At 41.8% G+C, this 19,181-nt stretch overlaps 1 protein-coding gene across 1 annotated transcript; it reads left to right on the top strand.

Annotated features, from left to right (window-relative positions):
* Positions 1 to 19,177, top strand: zcchc2 (zinc finger, CCHC domain containing 2). The gene is made up of 14 exons (XM_026361927.1): positions 1 to 994; positions 3,722 to 3,842; positions 4,364 to 4,434; positions 6,454 to 6,525; positions 6,651 to 6,751; positions 8,241 to 8,344; positions 9,593 to 9,655; positions 10,268 to 10,328; positions 10,568 to 10,691; positions 11,931 to 11,998; positions 12,497 to 12,573; positions 12,884 to 13,000; positions 13,097 to 14,761; positions 16,062 to 19,177. The coding sequence occupies exons 1-14, from the start codon at positions 152 to 154 to the stop codon at positions 16,106 to 16,108; spliced, it is 3,534 nt and encodes a 1,177-aa protein (XP_026217712.1). The 5' UTR covers positions 1 to 151; the 3' UTR covers positions 16,109 to 19,177.
* The last annotated feature ends 4 nt before the right edge of the window (positions 19,178 to 19,181 follow it).

Raw genomic sequence — 19,181 nt, 5'->3', positions numbered from 1 at the left:
AGTAGAAGAAGAAGGAGGAAACGTAGGGGGGAAAAGAAGCTGCGATACCGACTACCTTCAGATGATTAGCTAATAGTAAAAACACTGTAAAACCACCGACTGTCTGCTTCTCTTCTCGGCAGTGCGACATATTGTAAGTTATCGATAATGTATGCCGGTCCGTTATTTACACTTTGACGCCTCTCTCGCAGCGCTGATAATGCTAAAAATGAAACTACCGATGAAAGCGGGCGAGGAAGGAGGCGAAGAGACCGCCGAGGACGAGTCATTGGATCAGTTGGAGCACCAACATATTCCCAGAGCAGTGTCTCCTTCGTCGGCGTCCGACAGGCTAGAGACGGAGTCGCCCAGACCTGTGTGCCCATCCCAGCTGGACAAGGAAACTGTTTTTGAGTGGTTCGGCCTTCACCTAAACCCTGCTAAGCGTGTCGAGTTCATGTGCGGACTGCTGCATATGTGCCAACCCCTGGAGCTCCGCTTTTTGGGATCTTATTTAGAGGATCTCGCTAGGAAAGATTACCATGTTTTACGGGACTTCGAGTTTAGGGCAAATAGCCCGAGCGATCTGGGCCTTTTAACGGACGTGATCGACCCAGTGGTGAGGTCCAAACTCCTAGTGTGTCTGTCCCTCCTCGGCTCTGACAGCAGAGAATGTGCTGGAATACTCTTTAGGATACTGAGACATGTGGATCCAGCCGCATTTTACAAAAACTATGACTACTCCCTTCCTCCATTCAGGGACCCAAACCCGTTTCACCCACCGTGTCCTGACGGAAATGTGTACGGGCGGTCAGAGCAGACCTGCGGTTTCTCCACTTACGAAACAGCGACAGGTCCTCTGGAGCAGCTGGCGCTGCTCTTCACCATGGCCTCTCTGCACCCAGCTTTTCATTTCCATCAACGGGAGACGGTCCGAGGGCAGCTCGACAAAATAGAGCTCGCTTTAGAGGAGGAGAGACGTCAAAGTCAGTGTAGAATAAACGCACAGACGACGGTAAGGTGATGACCATCGAGCCAACATGTTCACCAGCGAAAGCTAAGCTAGCTCAACACTTGCTGAACTTCCAACTTTTGTTCGTCGAGGGAGTTAAAGTTAACTCAAGCCTCTAGCATATATAGCTATGGTCGTATGTTTAGCAAATCTACATGGTTAGTTAACTACGTCTAAAGTTACACAATGTGTGCTTCAACCACTGTAGTGGGGAAACGTCCTTCCCCTAGCATGAGCAGTCGTCCTACACAGGACAGCTAAAGCAGCTAGCTACAATATCTAAGTTAGCCGTTCAACCAGCCAGCAGCTAAAGTTTAGCCCGTGCAGTTAACTTTATGTTTGTGTCGGATATGTATTGGCTAACACTACGTTAAAGGATTAGCAAGCTTACTAGATGCCAACAAGCTATATAATATAATAAAAAAATGTCTGCTCTGTGACTCTGTAGCAGCAGGTGTTTGACAAATCCACATGTAGCTTTGACACTCGCATCCCAGCTTAGCACTTGGGCAGCAGCTGATGAAAGTGACTCTGTCAGTTGCTGTAAAGGTTTTGTCGGATTAGCTGGTGTCGTGTTTGGTAGATTTAGTTTTGTTTTAATGATAACGTTAACAGTGTTAACTGCTAGACTAAGTTGCTGTTCCTATGTGATACCATTGATGCTATGTGATTCTTTAGAGCCTGTGAGAAACCAGAAAATCAGCTTGATGAGAGATCATTATTTTCAGTTGTATTATTATCGAAGAAGTTAACATTTCTCACAACTTGTGTTAAGTCATTATAGCATGAGTTGAAACGGTCCACCTACTAATGTCCAAGCCTGGTCACACAATGTTGTATTGTTGTTATCGTTTACCTGTTGCCACACAATAAAATCAATTATAGCAGCATATTACATTATCATATCAACTAGAAGGGACAACACATTGTAGACTAACATAGGCGTAGCATCTTCTGGACGGATATTAGAAGGCAGGCAGCTTTTTTAATAACAGTTTGCTGTGATAACCGAAGTGAATTTCCTTGATGCACATTTTTCCATCACACCATGTCCCATCACATATGACTGATCTATAATCCAGATAAATTCATGTAACAAGTCAGGGGGGTGTGGGTTTAGTGTTTGCAGCTATGCTTGTCAGCCCCTCAAGCCAGAAAGTCCATATTTGGCTGTAGAGCCTGGGTGGGGCTACTGTGGGTGGAGCAAGTAGTAACCTCCGGGGTTCAGAGAGAGACACCTGCCAGCCAAGAAATCTAACTCCAAATAGACCTCTGTATCACACAACTATCGCCTGGACACACAGTGGACCTGAACTCGGCAACGGAAACATAACTTGATTTTATGAAGTCTGGGATTTCTTAAAGCTATTATCTAAAAGCAATTTACAGAAGCTGCGTACTTAGTGCATTGGTGGTTTCTATTGGTTGGGAAAAGTCATTTTCTACACAGTATTCCTTGTCACTCAAGCAGTTATCTCACATTTCATCCCCTTTGTCATGTTTGTCTCTCTATTGTCAGCTGATTTAATTGGCTTTGGTTCTTCTGTAGAAAGATTCACTGTAGAGTTTACTTGAAATGAAACTGCGCACATTGTTGAAATGTACAGTAGGATGAATCACAAAGACATTACTGTATGGCTGTGAGGGAGTATTTTTGAGCCTATGAACACAACGTGCATGTGGCACTTTACATGTGGTATGCTCAGTTAAGCAATCATTGTAAATCAAATGTCGATATCAAAGTAGCCATTTTAACCTGATATAGTCTCACAGGAAAACCTACATAAAGGTGGCAATGATTAAACTTGTTCACATTTGTTATGTGCAACTTAAACAGGAATTTGACCTAAAGGATGTTTAGAAATGACCAAACTATCTGTGGTTGATGTTGATGAGAAGAATCTAAAGGCTGAAATTATAGTGTGTGCGTGTTTTTTAACTGTCAATGAATGGTAAAGCATTGCAACTCTAATCCAATGCTTTTCACACAATGAGTATACTTTTTACATGGCACTCTGCGGAGCTGTCTCTGTTCTAGATGAATCAACGAGGTCAACGTTATTGTGAATCAGGGCCTGGTCTGGTGAAGATGCACTGCTTTTAATAAAATCACACTTGCTGTTTTTAGAGCGCTGCTCTGCTTCTGGACTGTGGCACTGTCAAATGTAGTAAAAGACAGGAACACTGAGTGAGGGTTAGAAACAAACAGTGGTAACCGGTGTTTCTTTTTGCTTACATCATGTTGGATTTGTCCTTGTTGATTATCAGACAGTTATGCTTACTGGCTTTTTTTTAAAGCCCACAGGCTGTTGCCCTTTTGTGTGTTTTCCTTTGGTATTTGCATTACATACATGTATTAGCCATTTAGTAGCTGTTCACTGTCCTCCAACTATTATAGTGGGTTTGTGTAGATACAGTTCGACATCTTTCTACTGGTTTTGAAAGCGTCGGATATTAATAGGTTTACTTTCAGTTTGTTAGTCCTTGTCCCTGCATGTGGCAGAACTATATAATAATGCAGCTTTTGAAAAGCTGAATCATATACGACAAGATGTTCTTCCAGTACTCATGTTTAAAGAAATGACTGTGAAACACTTGCTAGTTGTGCTATGATTAAACATCTGAATTTGAATAAACTGTTTATGATTCGGTGTTATATAAAAACAAATAATTGAATTGAATAGTATGAACCAGTAACTAACTTGGTGTTTTTTTTTTTTTGGTTTCCAGGAGCTGACTGGTCAGAAGGCGGGCTTCTTGCCTTCCCAACCACCATGTGTGGGAGAGTGTACAGCCTCCCACCCTACTTGCCAGAGTCGACGCTCCAGCCGCTGGGCAACATCAAGAGAAGGTGCCTATCCTATACATTATTAGAAAAATGTATCTGATATAGTGGAACAGAGAAAGCATTGTGATTTGTGGATTCAGAGTTTGAGCAACCTTTTCGATGTACTCTGGGAAAATAGTGTTATTGTAAAGACTATACAAATATCTACCAGCATAACCAATTTCATCCAGAGAGCAGGTAAAGTTGTAACTATAACATGAATTCTAATATGTTTTAATTTAAATTTGGTAATTTGTTTCTGTGGTTACTCATAATGGTCACTCACATGATGTGTTTGTGTTTTTATAGTTGTAGAGATTTTTTATGTATATATTATTTTTGTCCCTTTTAAGTATTAAACTGGACATGTACAGTAAAACGTACTGATGGTCTATATTAGTTGCTGTAATAATAGTATGTTGTAGTTGGCAGTTGTATAAGCCAAAATATTTGAATATGACAATACACATAGTCATTGCAGCTGTGTTGCTCTTTTCCTGCAAAATGCATTCATAAGGCTTCATAAGTGGTCTCTGTTGTTGCAGCGGTGCATATGGAGGCGATTGTTCTCAGGGGCATCACTCGGACCAGAATAGACAAGGAATACAACTTTGAGGTAGGTAACACACACATATTCTTGCTGTTCCTGTAACAATAATAGCTTGAAGAAAACCACAGAGGTCTGTGGGTTAGTCATGGTTAGCAAATGTGGGGCTAATTTTCTTTATTTTGTTGCTCTGTTTTGTCAGCACTACTGCCAATGTAGTGTCAAGCTAGTGTCTGCTCTTTACTGCTCATGGCCCGTTTTTATCCCAACCTGAACTCACAGTAACTTATGGGAATATTTAGTGCTCATTACAGGAACTCTAATTCAGGAGGACAGATGGAGAGGAGACTGGCTTGGCTTGATTGAGCTTTGACAGTCAAGCCAACATTTTCACTCTCCCTCTGTTATAACTGGACAAAACCACTGAAAAAAAGATGAAACACAAATTCTCACTCAATACTTTGTGTGCGTGTTTGCGTGTGTTTACCCCTCCCTCATCAACACATGCCCTTGAACTGTTAATCTCTCTGTTCCAGTGGAGCTTCTCGCTGGCCACAGGTCTAGCTATGGTTGTACTGGGCAGCTTCCATGTGTGAATGTGATCATAGGTTGCACTCAGTAACTCCTCTGAATAAACAGAGGTTAAAAAAAGACACTGTACTCATGAGCTAAATAGATTCATTTCATTTTCCTCATTCAGATATAAAGGGCTTTCTGTGCACTATTTGTGTGTTTGTTAGGAGCTGTGTTTCCTGTTGCTCTCTTGAAAGAATCTCTCACTGCTCTATGGATGTTCTGATCAGGTTTTTGTTTTTTTTTTGGACCATGTGGAATAGGTCAATCTGACACTGGCTGTTTCCAGCTCTTGAGCATTCAGTAAGAGAAACTCTTAAAAAAAAAAAAAAGTTGATGGCATGTGTGGAGGTGCAGCCCTCTGGCATGTTGATGGCACAGAATTTGGCCTCTTTGGGGAACCTGCTCTAGATTAATTAGCCTCAGAGTTCTACTGGGGTGGCACTGCATGATTTCTAAAGTGGCTAAAACTTCTGCTCATTTCTGTACATCCAAGAATTAATGGTTTCAGAGTTAGTTATTATTCAGATTAACTTTATTGTTTACAGATGAAATCAAACACACCAGCACAGTGACATTTATTGATATGATATCATCTAATTTATTACCAGGCTTTTGGACCGGGACACTAAATGGAAAAAAAAAAATGACTGCAAAAATGAATTTCAGCCAGTTCTGAAAATCCACTGAGTGTCCTTTGGATGTTACTTCGCTATTTACAGATGTCTTTGTTTTAGAATAACACAGCAGCTGTTCCTTTTCTGTACTAATGTATTCGTAAGACTCATGAGTAAGTTCATGCAGCTCAGAAAACATCTTCTTGTGTCTCAATAGGACTACCGTGCAGTCTAATATCTTAGTTAGAACCTGCTCTTGTCTTTCTGTGGTTTGTTTATGTAGAATTTAGATGTGTTGTAATTTTAGATGTATATAGACATGACAATAAAATGTCCATAGTTGTGTGTAGCTGTGATTGCTATAGACTATTCAGGCTTTGAAATGAAACAGATTTATACTCTTACAGTCCCTGAAGATGACACATACACAAAGTGAACAATGGTTCAGAGTTTAAGGAGACACATCAGAACTCTGAAGCAGTCTTTACTGCTCATGTTCACTCTGTATTTCAATGACACTCTCATTGTTTAGTTGAAAATGGTCCATTCACTTCATGTTGAAAAATATGAGCACATTCAGTGATTTGCGTCCTTTTACCACCTTTATGCAAAACAAGCTTATGTGTTCCTGTAATATTTAATGGTTGGGAGGTGACCCGTTCTAATAATTTTTTGTCCAATGTTTTCTCATAGTACTTAATATGTTAGTTCATTATTTTGTTAGTTCAGTGTTAGTTATGTGCTGTGTGTGGTTGTGATGTCTCCTTGTCTTATATGTTTGTCCTTTCAGTAACCGATCATTGAAAATCATCGAAAGCCCAGTTTCTTTGTCACTTAGCTATATCAGCTTTCTCTTCATAGTCCATGTGGTGATGGAAATTGCCTTATGCTGTTTCAGGTGAAGTGGTCAGATTCTTCTTCTAGCAGTGTGACCAAAACCCATCTGGAATTGGAGAACTTCCTCCTTAAGGTACCAACATCGCTGAAGCTGAATTCAATTGATCTGATAAGTTTATATGCAGCCTGTTAATGGTAAATGATTTGTGCGAACCTGTCTGTGTGCCTGTTATTTACCTTCCCACTTTTTTTGGGCAGCTTCCTAAGGATCAGTGTACTGAGCCGTTTGCGAAGAGCATCCTGAGGCTTCTGAACCAGGGGAACCAGTATGAGAGCACAGAAGTGGAGAATAATCTCAGGTACATTGCATTTAATGAAGGTACACACACATACATTGCATGAATATTTCACAGTAATACCGGATTGCTGATCTTTATAATATGAATATTTACTACGATGACTCTTGCTTTAGAATTGAGGTATTCTCAAAATGGCCTCTTGAATCCTTCTGATGATTTTTCTGACTAGGTAGAGTAAAAAATAAACTCAATTCCAGTTCCATCAGCTAAGCATGATGGACTGCTGTGAACTATGTGTTGTTGCTCTCTGCCATTCACATCATAAAGGATCACATGAAAACATAACAAACTGCTGCCTTGACTGAGGACAAACTGCTGTCCAGACTGTGGTCATTTCATTTTGTTATTCAGATTCCTCCAAGGACAAGAGGTCAGCATCTGTCCCAGGGTCATTTCCTGTATGTAATAAATCTGGAATACATTCAGTCCGTTCTGTGTCACAGTTCACTTAGAGGAGAACTAGGAGGATTTCTAGCTCTGGGAGGAAACAAGCATATTTGAACAGCTCTGTAGGCATCTAGAGGAACCATAATTAAAGCAGTTAACTGATATACAGTAGGCATTCAATAATCGATGGTGTGAATGAGGTGTTGGTTGTCACACTAAGTGTGACTGTATATGATCTGTAGCCAGTGTTTTTCATAGTAAGATTAGAAAGCAATACCAAGAAAATAATAGATGAGAATCATAAATGAGTTGAGAGTTGAGACAACTTACACCTTATACTAAAATATAAGTGTCTCTCCCACTGCACATTCTCTCTCTGAGTTAAGCCTCCCTTGAAAACAATCTTTCAAATAGGACCCATGACATGCTGTATCGGGCATGATGGACAAGGAACATTTCTATTGTGTGTGTGTGTGTGTGTGTGTGTGTGTGTGTGTGTGTCTGTCTGTCTGTCTGTCTGTCATGGTTGGATGGATAGTCATCCACTTAGAATAGGTGTGGCTGATTCTGAGAGCCAGCTACTCCTTTTTTCAGATACACAGCTTACACACACACACACACACACACACCACTGTGTCCGTCAGTTTCATTTTCTTTAAAGGGAAACTGGAAAATGAAACCTACTGGATCTCTGTGAGTTCAAGCCTTTTATCAGTAGTCCAGTCCACAACACGGCAGCATTGCAATCTTCTTTAGCTACTGTCCTTACCTGTGTGAGGAGAAACTTTTATTATATAACCTACAGTATATTAGTGTAACTTCTGTATATTGATATTAGAAGAGAGTACCACAGATGGTTAGAAATTAAATTTTGTTGTCATTAATCACTGATTTGCCTCTGTAGTGTGGTCCATTATGGTTATGATAATAACCAGACAGAAAAAGAAATAATGTACATGTAAATATATGTAAGAAGTACATGTTTTGTAAGTAAATGTTTTGTTTTACACTGTGGATATGTGTAGCTTTTAAATATATTTGCATTGTATCGGCACTACTGCGAGGGAAAAAAACAGACACTCACAACCTTTACTCTCTTCAGGGAAAGGTTCCTGTCTGCTCCTCCAGTCTTCAGACAGACCAGAAAGGTCTGCAGCTTCTTCAAATGTGACTCCAGTTACTCTGCTAAACCTACTTGTTGCAGATGTGAGTATCAGACCAAGTGTGAATGTGTGTCAATTTTTGTATCCGAAACCAAAATGACAAAATGGATAACGTTTTGTTTTCTGATTTCCGATTTTGTGCTCAATCAATTAATGGTGGCTGTTTGAAAATGATCAGGAACATTACTTCAGTATCTTGCCATGTAAGACCATTGGACAAAGATACTTGGTGGTTTTCAAAAAATAGCAGTGTCGTATCGTATATCTTTCTGCAGAGTCAATTTGCTTTCACCAAGGTCTTTGTATGTGTTTAACTGTTAGTCTGTTTGGCTAGTCAGGTCAATGACACAGACAGGTGTTACATCAGTTAGTTCATAGAACAGCAGCCCTTTTCATATTTAAACTTGACAGAGTGAGTAATTGGTAATTAACCCTATCACCCACAACACAGAGAACATGTCGAGCATCAGTGGAGGCAGACTTTATGGTTCATGAAAAGCCAAGTCAGCCAAGTGTAGAGTTATTAGGATACTGTACTCTTCAGAAAGTGCTGCTTTTATACATCTTAATAGCATGAAGTTGTTGTAGAAATTGTAGCTATTTAAATTTTCGAGTTCTGTTTTACTCACAGCTGGTTGGACTGAGGCTGAAATGCATTTGTGTCTACACTGGATGTTTTTATTTGCCTTTTTCTTGCACATCATTCATAAATGTCAGATCAGAAGTTAGTAAATTAACAACTAAGGTATGTAATAAGTTAACATGGCATCATATAAAGTGGCCTCAGATTTTTATTTACGTGTTGGATTAGCTGAGGGTTAGGGTTAGGTTTAATTTTAAATAGCAAATTTAACAAATTCTTTATGGGTCAGAAAGATGTCTGTATATTCAAGATCCCACAAATTACACTGCATGTCAGGACAAAAAAAAACATGACTAAGAAACTGTCCGTTGTCCTCCACAATAAAATCATGTTGATAACATGATTATAACGGTCTCAGTGGTCTCAGTAAAAAAGGATGGAAGGTCCAAGACAAAGCCGGAGTGGCTTATTTAGCACCATTTATCTTTACACAAATGCTGCATGTCACGATTCAGTGCTTTAATCCATGGTTAGCATACACGTAGATGTGAAAATAGACACCAGACAATGAAGCAGTAACCCACATGTGGTGCAAGCAGTGCTCCTGTACAGTCATAAATCACAACAACATTTATTGACACAGAGGATGTAACACCATAACATAATCGGATACTGTTGTCAGAAACCAAGTGATCGTTTCCTTCACAGGCAACTGCCAACTGGGAAAGGCCTACCAAGGAGACTGCTCTGACGCCTCCAGTCAGGAGGAAGGTGAGAAGAAGTGAAGTTCTATTTACAATTCATTTCCCACTGTGATGAGTGGGGACTGGGGGGTTTTCTTCTGTTGAGTGTTATAGCGGCGGAGAGGGACTAACAAAGAGGACAAAAGCAATGCGCAGTGGCATGTATAATGAGTGATCACAGTGAATGAAGCCTAATTGTGTGCGCAGACAAAGCAAAGGAGTGGACCCACTAAGCAGCGATGCCATCAGAGCTTGAGCTACATAGTAAAACATGAAAAGCAAACGTGTTTATTTTTGGAGGTCGTTTGGAAACACTGAGACTGTTTCAAATCCTCATATTTCAAGGCTATATTTGAGTTGAGCTCTAGCAGTAACCACAGCCCCATATTGGCTCATGCTGTACTTCAATTGTTAATGCTACTAAATACTGTGGTTTGGATAAATGATATTCTCATTACTACTATTCCTAATTTAATAATTACGTTATTTTCAGGGTTAACATATTTCCTTTAACTTGAACTGAGCTGCTCTATTGTATATGTCAGTGTTTATCAGAGCAGCATTTTACACTATACTGTATTGTCCTTCTTGAATATTGATGAGTAGTAATGGTCCTTTATTGATTTTTCTCTATCTCTAGATGCAGAGTCATATGTTCAGGGACACAAGAAAAAGCATGGGACAAAGAGTCCATGTCAAGGGTGAGTAGACTATAATCTAGACCATTATGATGGAAAACAACAGCTAATCATCAAGAGTACAGACAGTGATGTTTCCTAACAACCTTAACAGAACATGTTGCATAGAGCTGTAGACAAGAAAGGATGGAAAAATCTGCATCGCTAAGTCCAGTAATAGCAGTGAAACCTGCTGAGACCATAGATTCAGTGATCTTCTTATGATCTTAGGACATCGCTTATGCTTCTGTCCTCTCCGTCAGTCTTTCTAGTGCCAAAGCTTCCCAGGGGGACAGTTGGAGGAGTGGCCACACCACAGAGCTCAATGGTCCAACAGAGAGGAGAAAGAAGAGCTGTACACCGAGGAGTGGCCAAGAGGCCGAACAGGTGAGGGCAACGGCCTACCACACAGGGTACAAAATAAACCTCTGCCAAGCACCAAATCCAAGTAAAAGTCAGAGGATTACACACTGGCTGGTAAATGTTTGTAGCAGTATTTGGGAATGGATATGTTCTCCTTTTTCTTCCATTGTAAGCAAACACATTACTGGCATCTGTGCAGGCAGTGTCTGATTCCGTTTGCCAGAAACACGTTGTCAGAAGCGAGGATATTTTCACCTACCTCACCTACCTTTTCACCTGCCTTGGCCAGTGGCTCTGGCTTTTTATGCTTAACTATTCTATAGCTCTTCTATATTCTGTAGCCCAACATCTACACAAGGTAAAAAAAAACAATATTATTAAAAAACATACATATTTTTGTGTTTTAGGTTTTAGGATGAGCGGTTGAGTTGCGAAACAATTAAAAATAAATATATTTAAATGATTAGAGGACCTTCAGGTCTTATTTTTCTAATATAGAATAACAGTTTACATAATCCTCATGTATAGTCATGTAGAAATATACATATATATATAAAGTATAACACCATAAATATAAAATAGAAGAGTGTAGTTACTACCATGGAGTTATTTTGAAGGTCTTGCTGCGATCAACTCTCACATTACAGCAGGAAGGCAAATTAAACAGCAATGGTATAATTATTAACTCTACTGTAAAGTTCAGTAGCACAGTTCATAATCTAAAAAGCCTGGTTAATCATTAGTGGGATTTCTTTGTAGCCTCCAGTGACTGCATGTGTTAGAACGCTGCCACGTGAATGTGAGTTCTCACAGCTAATCTCACTGATACGTCAAGACTGCATTGTGTGTGAGTGGAGAGACAGTACTCTGCTGACAAAGCAGCACCCCCACCCCTCCATCACTGTCATAATAGAGGCTTAACGCATAGTAAAAGCTTTTCTGGGCTGCTGGGCAGTGTTCTCCAAAAGTCTTTGCTATGGTTGTCATCGTTAATAAGAATTAATTTGTTTAATTTATGTAGTATTATTTTTCATTACTTTTCTTGGAAGAACATGAAAAATGTGAGTTGAGTTATCAGAATTTTCCAGAATGCAGGATTAATACTTTGATTTTATATGAATACTTGATTGTGAGCATTTGATTATCTAATAATATTGTAAAGATTTGACAGTAACAAAAAAAAATAAAAAAATTGTAAAAAAACCAAAGAAAACGCAGTATTGGTGTCAACAACTCATGATGTGACTCATGTTCTTGTTACAGCACCAGGACACTGAGAAAAGAAACCACCCTGTGACTAAAGTCAAGAGCAGAGTCCTACCTACAGACAGGTAGGTGAACAGCGATCAGAATTAGATGATGATGATGATGATGTGCAGACCTTGGCTGGTTAGTGTAGTGGTAACATCACTGCCTCCTATGTGGGAGACTGGGGTTCAAATCCCAGCTGTGGTCTATCTCCAGTAGAGGTCCTTAGGCAAGACCTCCTCTACCATTATAACTTGTACTGACTTGTAAGTTGCTTTAGATAAAAGCGTCTCCTAAATGACTAAATGTAAATGTAAATATAAATAATAGAAGATCAAAGATGAATAAATCATAAGAAATGCTTTGTCGCTTAGGGAGACAGAAGTCAGGCTTGCCCTCTATGTCACACAGGGTTTTTCTGTGGACTGTTACTTTTTGAAAGTAACAGTTGAGAAAGTTTCGATCAAGTCAGTGTGAGAGAGTATAATATGTCCTTGGCCTTGGATTTCTATAATCGGACTCGTTACATTACACATCTATAATGTTATTTTGCTGCTAACATTATTGTGTCCTCTTTCCAGGGACAAGGGGAAGAGGAAAGGAGCTGCCTTTGTGACCAATGGCACTATAGGACCAGCTCTGTTGCCTCAGAGGAAAGGTAAGTGTCTCAAGAAAGGAACATGTAGTTCGAGGGTTATTGGAAATGTGTGAAGTTGATATGAAATTACTATGAGACTGTTTCATGTAGTAGAGGAAGGAAGAGAAAAACATGAAGGGAGGATACTGTAGGAGATGAAAGAGTTGACACCCTTACCAGCACAAAAGTTAAAACTGCAGCAAGGGCTGTGACACAGATCACAGAGGGCAGGAAAATACTTTCAAACATTCAGTACCTTCTCACGCAAAAGCTGTTGTAGCCTAATACTTGAAAGCGTTGTCAGCAAGTCTTAACACACATATTGTTGCAGACGGAGGTTCTGGTGCAGATACCTATGGTGAAACGTCATCAGAAAGCTACAGTTCTCCATCCAGCCCTCAACACAGAGGACCAGAGAGCCTGGACAGTGAGGATGACAAAAACAAAGGTAAAACACACGTAAATGTGTAAACTAGACATGAGGAGTGCAGGCTCTTGTTGGCGTTGGATCCTGGTGTAACATGGAATCTGGTTCCTCCTTTAGATACAGACAGCCACTCTGATGACTCCAGTAAAGGCCCGGGCCCTGACATTTACTTCACACAACAGACTGATCCAGCTGCAGTGAGAGAGGTCTCCTCTGTCCATCCTCTGTCTTCCAACCATCACCATGCCCAGATGGAGTCCCTCTGCCCGGAGATGAGCACAGAGTTGCCCCAACTCTCCTTCATGCATCCTCTGCCCTACGTGCTCCCCAATGGAGCCACTGATTCTTCACTTCCATTGGTCCCCCCTCCCAGCCAAAGCATTGCACCTGATGGAAAACCTTCATCTGGGACACTGAAGATGCAAATGCCCATAGTGCCTCCAGCTGTCCCTGGACCCAGACTCATGGGAGAACCAGAGAAGAGAGACATACTTCCAACTTTTGGTATTCCACCTATTGGCCTCCATCCTCCAGGAACTCCTGCTGTACAACCTCTGGTTACAAGGTTCAAAACAGTTCTGTCTCACAGCCAGCGTGGCTCTGATGGAGCCTCAGTGAGTGGTTCCACACCTGCTGCTGCACAGGCTTCAAACCAGGCCCCTGTAAGACCCATCAGTGTCATGACCCCTGGACCCACATCCTTCCCTTCTACCCCTCAGCAGTCTCTGCCCTGCCAAGACCCGGCCAGTGCCAGCTCAGGTCTGGCCTCTTCTCGGCCACATGTGGAGACTTCACATGCCAAGCACCCCAGCTTAACTTTACCGTCTGCCCTGCCTCCCCCCTACACCCTGCCCCCTGCCCAAACATCTGTAGGAGCACCTGCAGCCCCTGGAGTAGCTCCATCTCCTGGACATGTGCAGACAGCACTTCCTCCAGCTGTGCCCACCCACACTCCTGGACCTGCCCCCAGCCCCAGCCCAGCTCTTACTCACAGCACAGCACACAGCGATTGTACATCCTACAGCAACAGCAGTGCTTCTTGTGGAATTGCCCCTGCTGCTCTTGGCAGCTCTATTCCTCTTCAGCAAACCCAGCAGAATCAAGTTTCCCCCCAGCAGCCAACACCACCACCCCAACAACAACAACAGCAGCAGCAGCAGCAGCAGCAGCAGCAGCCAATGGGCTGTGGGACCTGTGGCTGTCACAACAACTGCGGTGGGCGAGGCAGCAGCAGCAGCAACAATAGTGTCAGCGGAGCCTCCGGCTGCCAAACACCTTTGTTCTTCCCTGCCCACCAAATGGCGGCAGCAGCAGCACAGCAGGTGTTAGGCGTTCCTCCAACTCTCTTCCATCTAACAAGCCTGTGTAATAACAGCTACCTCACCCAGGCCCAGCCTCCTCACCAGGCCAATGGCGCTGCCACCCTGCCTCCGTTCTTCGCCACCGCTCCACCTCCTGCACACGCACCCCCTTACGGCCCCCTCCACACTCACTCTCACAGTCACGCGGACGTACCGTCGCACATGCTGAGCACCCAGGCTGTGGCGGTGGCGGCGGCTGCTGCGAGCTACAACCTCCAGCAGCAGATGGCGCCAGCAGCATCATTCTGTCAGCGCATCTACCAGCATGTGTACCCAAATCATCTGGCGATGCTGCCTGCTGCGACCCTCGGAGGAGGAGGAATCAATAAGAAGAACGGCAACGTGTCCTGTTATAACTGTGGCGTGAGTGGCCACTACGCTCACGACTGCAACCAGCCTTCCATAGACTCTACACAGCAAGGTAATACAGCAACACGGGACAGGCAGAAACAGAGGACCTTCTAGTTTTTCCCTTCCCAGAGCCCCCAGCACACCTCAGAGAGGAGATGTTAGGACTCATTTTTGCCAAGTATAGTTTGAGCTGTTTAACTTCAGCTCTGGTGGGCTACCTGCACCACTTTGGCTTGTTTGACCAGAAGAAACTGTAGCGCTGAAACATTCCAAGTGAAGTAAGAGGCATGAAGACACACATTTCTTATGTGTCGAGCGTCTGTTCTGCAGTGCGGTAGGGATCAGAATATGAGTGTTGTGAGGAATAACTCTATCAGAAGATACGTTTTGGCAAAAGGAGAGAGGTTGTCATCATTGATAGTGAGCACAAGATAACAGGGCTTGTTTTTGACTAAACCTCTGCAGCCAAGTCCAGTTCTGAGAGGTCAGCCCATGACAGTATGGTTCTGCTTTGTGTGTTATTAGGCTGACAGCATGAGAAGCTAAGAGGTGACTACAGCTTTTATAAGTGTTATCTGAAAGGTGGTGTTAGGATTAATTCTACTATACTGCCACCTATAGGAAAGGAAGGGATCCACAGACAAAGCAACACCTGAGTAGCAACCTCCACTTTCTGTGTAGCTGTTGTTATGAGTATGTTGTAGAGATTTCAGTGCTTTTCAAAAGTAAAATCAAACTGCTCTTTCTCTGCAGGTGACCGTACTGTCGTCACCAGTTGTATCTTAATCTCAATCGCTGCATTGGAAACAATCAAGCAAACAAGTTAAAACTCATAGAAAATCTCAGCAAGGCTTAGAGTTGCTAAACCAACCAATTTGAAAGTATTTAGTTTTTGCCAACGCTTCACTCAGCTTTTCTGTGGAAAGGATCTGACGCCTAATAAAGCATTTGTCTGCATTTGTGCAACCTGCAGATAATGTTAACAGCAGTTTATATTTTTTTTTGCTAAGCACTGGAAAAGCCCCTGAATAGATGCGGCTGTTGACTTTCTGCTGGACTTGGAATGAGAAGTTCATAATATTCAACATGACTGTTGTGCTATTAGACAAGATTAATAACACACGCCGCTCACTGTGTGTTTTCAAAGACAGATGATGTGAATGCAGAGCGGTGACTGAGTGGTACAGACACCGTTCAGTCAGCTCACTCAGAGAAAAGCAACTATTGTTCACAGTAAGACGGCAGCAGGCCGTCACTGACGTTAAGTAATGTTGAGAATTCCTCAGCCGTCCACTGATTGATCCTCCTGTGTATGTTTGGATGCATCTGTAAGCCTCTGTGTCGCCTGTGTGTTGGCGTTTTCGTTGCAGGTGGCTTCCGGTTAAAGTACGCAGAAGCACTTGACAATGCCGACTGAAGGAGGACAAAGAGGAGTTCCTCTGGTCTTGTTTCCACGGCGACGGTTCTTCTGTTCTTCCCCAGACACTACGTGTGAGCCGAAGCTTCTGTACTTCAGGAAAAAAGAAAACAAAACTTCTCAAAAAGAAGGAGTGACCTGCCAAGGGCTCAGCGGACAAAGCCTAAGTACTTGTGCCTGAGAAAATCTTGTTTCCGTGGAGATGATTCACTGTCTCGCGCACACTAACAGTCCATGTGACTCCCGCTCCCTTCCCTTTCAGTTTGTTTGTCAGATTTTTGCACTGAGGGTTGGAAACATTTAACTTATTACTTAACTATTAGGAAGTTGACAGATTTTGTGGAAATTCTGTTTTGTGTGGACGTCTCGACTGAAAAAGAAAAAAAAAAAAGTTCTTAGACATTTCTCCTTTTTCCTTCTTATTACTGTTCACCTAGGGTTTTATCGTCTGACAGAAGTGTACAGCAGTTTTCAAAGATTGAAACAATCAAAACGAGTTATGTAAGCAAAGTAGATTTTACGTTTGTTTTCATTTTCAGTTTTGCTGTAAGGGTTTTGAATGTAGACCTCATGTAAGGATTCAGGCTGTATCAAGAGTGGATGACTCTCATGCATTATTGCTACTTGATATACGTTTGGTTGGAAGGTTATTGCTGCTTTGTAATTTTATTTTTATTTTATTTTTTGTTCCTTTTTTAAAAATCGTTTTACTTGGTGAAATGCACTATTGTGAAGCAGGAACTTAAAGTGCACTAAACGAGTTCTCACCACAAACAAGATGACAAGATGATTCTTTTATTATTTTATTATCAAACTTGCACTCTGACTGTTGAATCCCCCCCCACATGGTTACAGCCATCATTTTAGAGTGGGTGTGTTCTCTGTTCCACATTCAACTGTAGCTACTGTAGGAATACAGCAGCAGAGTAAACCCACAATGGCTCACCTTCCCCTGTCATCGAGGTATCTCCACCACTACCTGGGAGGGTGTGGTTGTACTTGATAACCAGAGGCAAAGAAAACACTTAAATCTTTTGGTTAAATGAATGTTCTTTTATATGATGAAGGTTTTCTGTTTTGGACGCTCATAAGCTTCGGTCATACTCTAGACTTTAACCACTACTAGAAGGATTCTAAAGGCCTCAGTTTGCTTCACACTAACTAGACCGTCATGTCTGGCAGCATCTAGAGCGAAAAACAGTTCTACTTGTTGTGACTGCATCACACTGCCGCACTAACCTCTCCCCAAGAATGACGTTCTTTCTTTCTGTCACTATTTCTGTTTCTCTGTTGGAAGATTACGTTCCCGTTCTTAAAAGTAAAAATTTACCGTTTGCTTGAAAGCTAGAGACTCAAAGTTGGCAAACCAGCATTCGTTTTTTTTGCTGTCACCACAGCATTAAAACCAGAAGGTTGGTGTTAATGTTGGGGCAGAAACGGTAGCAGCAGTGAATGTGTGGAAGTGTGCATGAATTAATTTTATTGCTCAGAAATCCAGTATTGTATTTGTGAGGTGAAGAATGTGCTGTCTCTTCTTTCACTTGAACAAAGGAAACAGCGCGGTGAAGCAGCGCAGCCTGTCTGATCTGCCGTGTTCGCAGGTGGAAACCATGTGACGCTGAATAAAGCAAGCTTGAGTGAGAAGTTCACCAGCGGCTGTCTGACACGAAGTACACTGTCGCTCTAAGAATACAACAGTCAGGCTTGTGTTTCCTCTGCAGCGTCTGAATGTAGTACAGTTGACTAGGAAAAGATTAGCTGTTGCCTTCTTAGTGGACATGATGCAGTTCTTCTGAACAATTTGGACGGACTAACTTGTCGAGTGTAGACAGTCGCACTCAGTTTCTACATCAGATGAGCTCTTCCATTTGAAGTGGATGTTATCAAGTCCATCTGTCAGAAGGTAATGACTGACCTGTCCTGGACGTGTCAGTTGAAATAATCTGAAATGATGAATAGAGCCCCAGAGTTCAACAATATAAATAAGACATTTAACAACCGTGGGTGAAATAATTGAAGCAACATTTAAGTCAGTTATTTCATTTCTATTATCAGAGTCATTACATAAATTCCATATTTTGATTTCAAAATGCACTTTGGTGATGTCAATAAAAATGAAATATCATTTTAGAATAGTGAGTGATGTTGAATATTTTAATTATTTCACTCATCGTGTTTTATGTTGAACACGCGATCTGTTCCCTATAAGAAGGCAAGTTATCAGTTCTCACATTAGAGGAAAACTGCAAGACGACATTGAACATCTCATGGCCTGTGAAGTGTGAGTATGTTGTCTGGAGATGTTGCAGATGCTGTTTGTTGAGTTTTGGAGTGATACTCATAGTATCAGCCATCAGTTTCCTGGCAGCCATTTCTTTTCAGTGATACTGTCATTTCAAGTTTCTACTGACTGTGTCTGATTTAGAGAGAGAGGGGCCTTGTCCGGCTGCTCTCTGGTTGTGTTTGAGGTTTTGTGTTTGTGGACTTTGTGTCAGCCATTACTGCTCAACTTTATATCGGTGCATGAGTTAAATAGAAATCTATGCATACACCCTTGTTTTTCCTGAAGGCTTAAAGTGACTGTGACAAGATGCCAGTGGTGTAAATCTGTAAAGGGCGAACACCCTCAGACACGCCGCTGTTGGCTCTAACTTCACTTTGAGGATGATGCAACTCCCCCACAGCTGTTTCCTACGAAGTTCTTCTTCTCATAGGAGGCTTTGAAGTGGATCAGAAGATCCTGCTTAGTTCTCGATCCAGTGACCAGGCCAGATGGACCCGTCGGAGCACATCTGCTGGCGAAGGAAGCAGGTCCAGTGTACATACTGAAGATGCACCAAACAACCCAAGTGTAGTTTTGTTGAACTGGATGGTTTGATAAACATGCTGTACTGTACATGTGCGAGGGGTCACTCTGCTGCCACCCTTAGTTTTAATGTTTACTCTTTGATATCTACGTACTGGAAAGGTCAAATATATTTCTAGAGCAGAATTTGGATTTTATGCAAACTGTTGATCTGTTTTCCTGTAATTAAAAGCAATAAATATAAAAATGGAAGATGAACTTGTTTTG

Source organism: Anabas testudineus, chromosome 2 (assembly GCF_900324465.2).
Source record: "Anabas testudineus chromosome 2, fAnaTes1.2, whole genome shotgun sequence".
NCBI lineage: Eukaryota > Metazoa > Chordata > Actinopteri > Anabantiformes > Anabantidae > Anabas > Anabas testudineus.
This window is presented reverse-complemented; position numbering and strand designations above follow the sequence as displayed.

Bases quoted from the DNA above. Each gene is read 5' to 3' on its own strand.
- zcchc2 (XM_026361927.1), top strand. From the start codon at position 152: ATGCCGGTCCGTTATTTACACTTTGACGCCTCTCTCGCAGCGCTGATA. The intron at 13,001-13,096 runs GTAAAACACACG...TTCCTCCTTTAG, and splicing joins TGAGGATGACAAAAACAAAG to ATACAGACAGCCACTCTGAT. The intron at 14,762-16,061 runs GTAATACAGCAA...TTTTCGTTGCAG, and splicing joins CATAGACTCTACACAGCAAG to GTGGCTTCCGGTTAAAGTAC.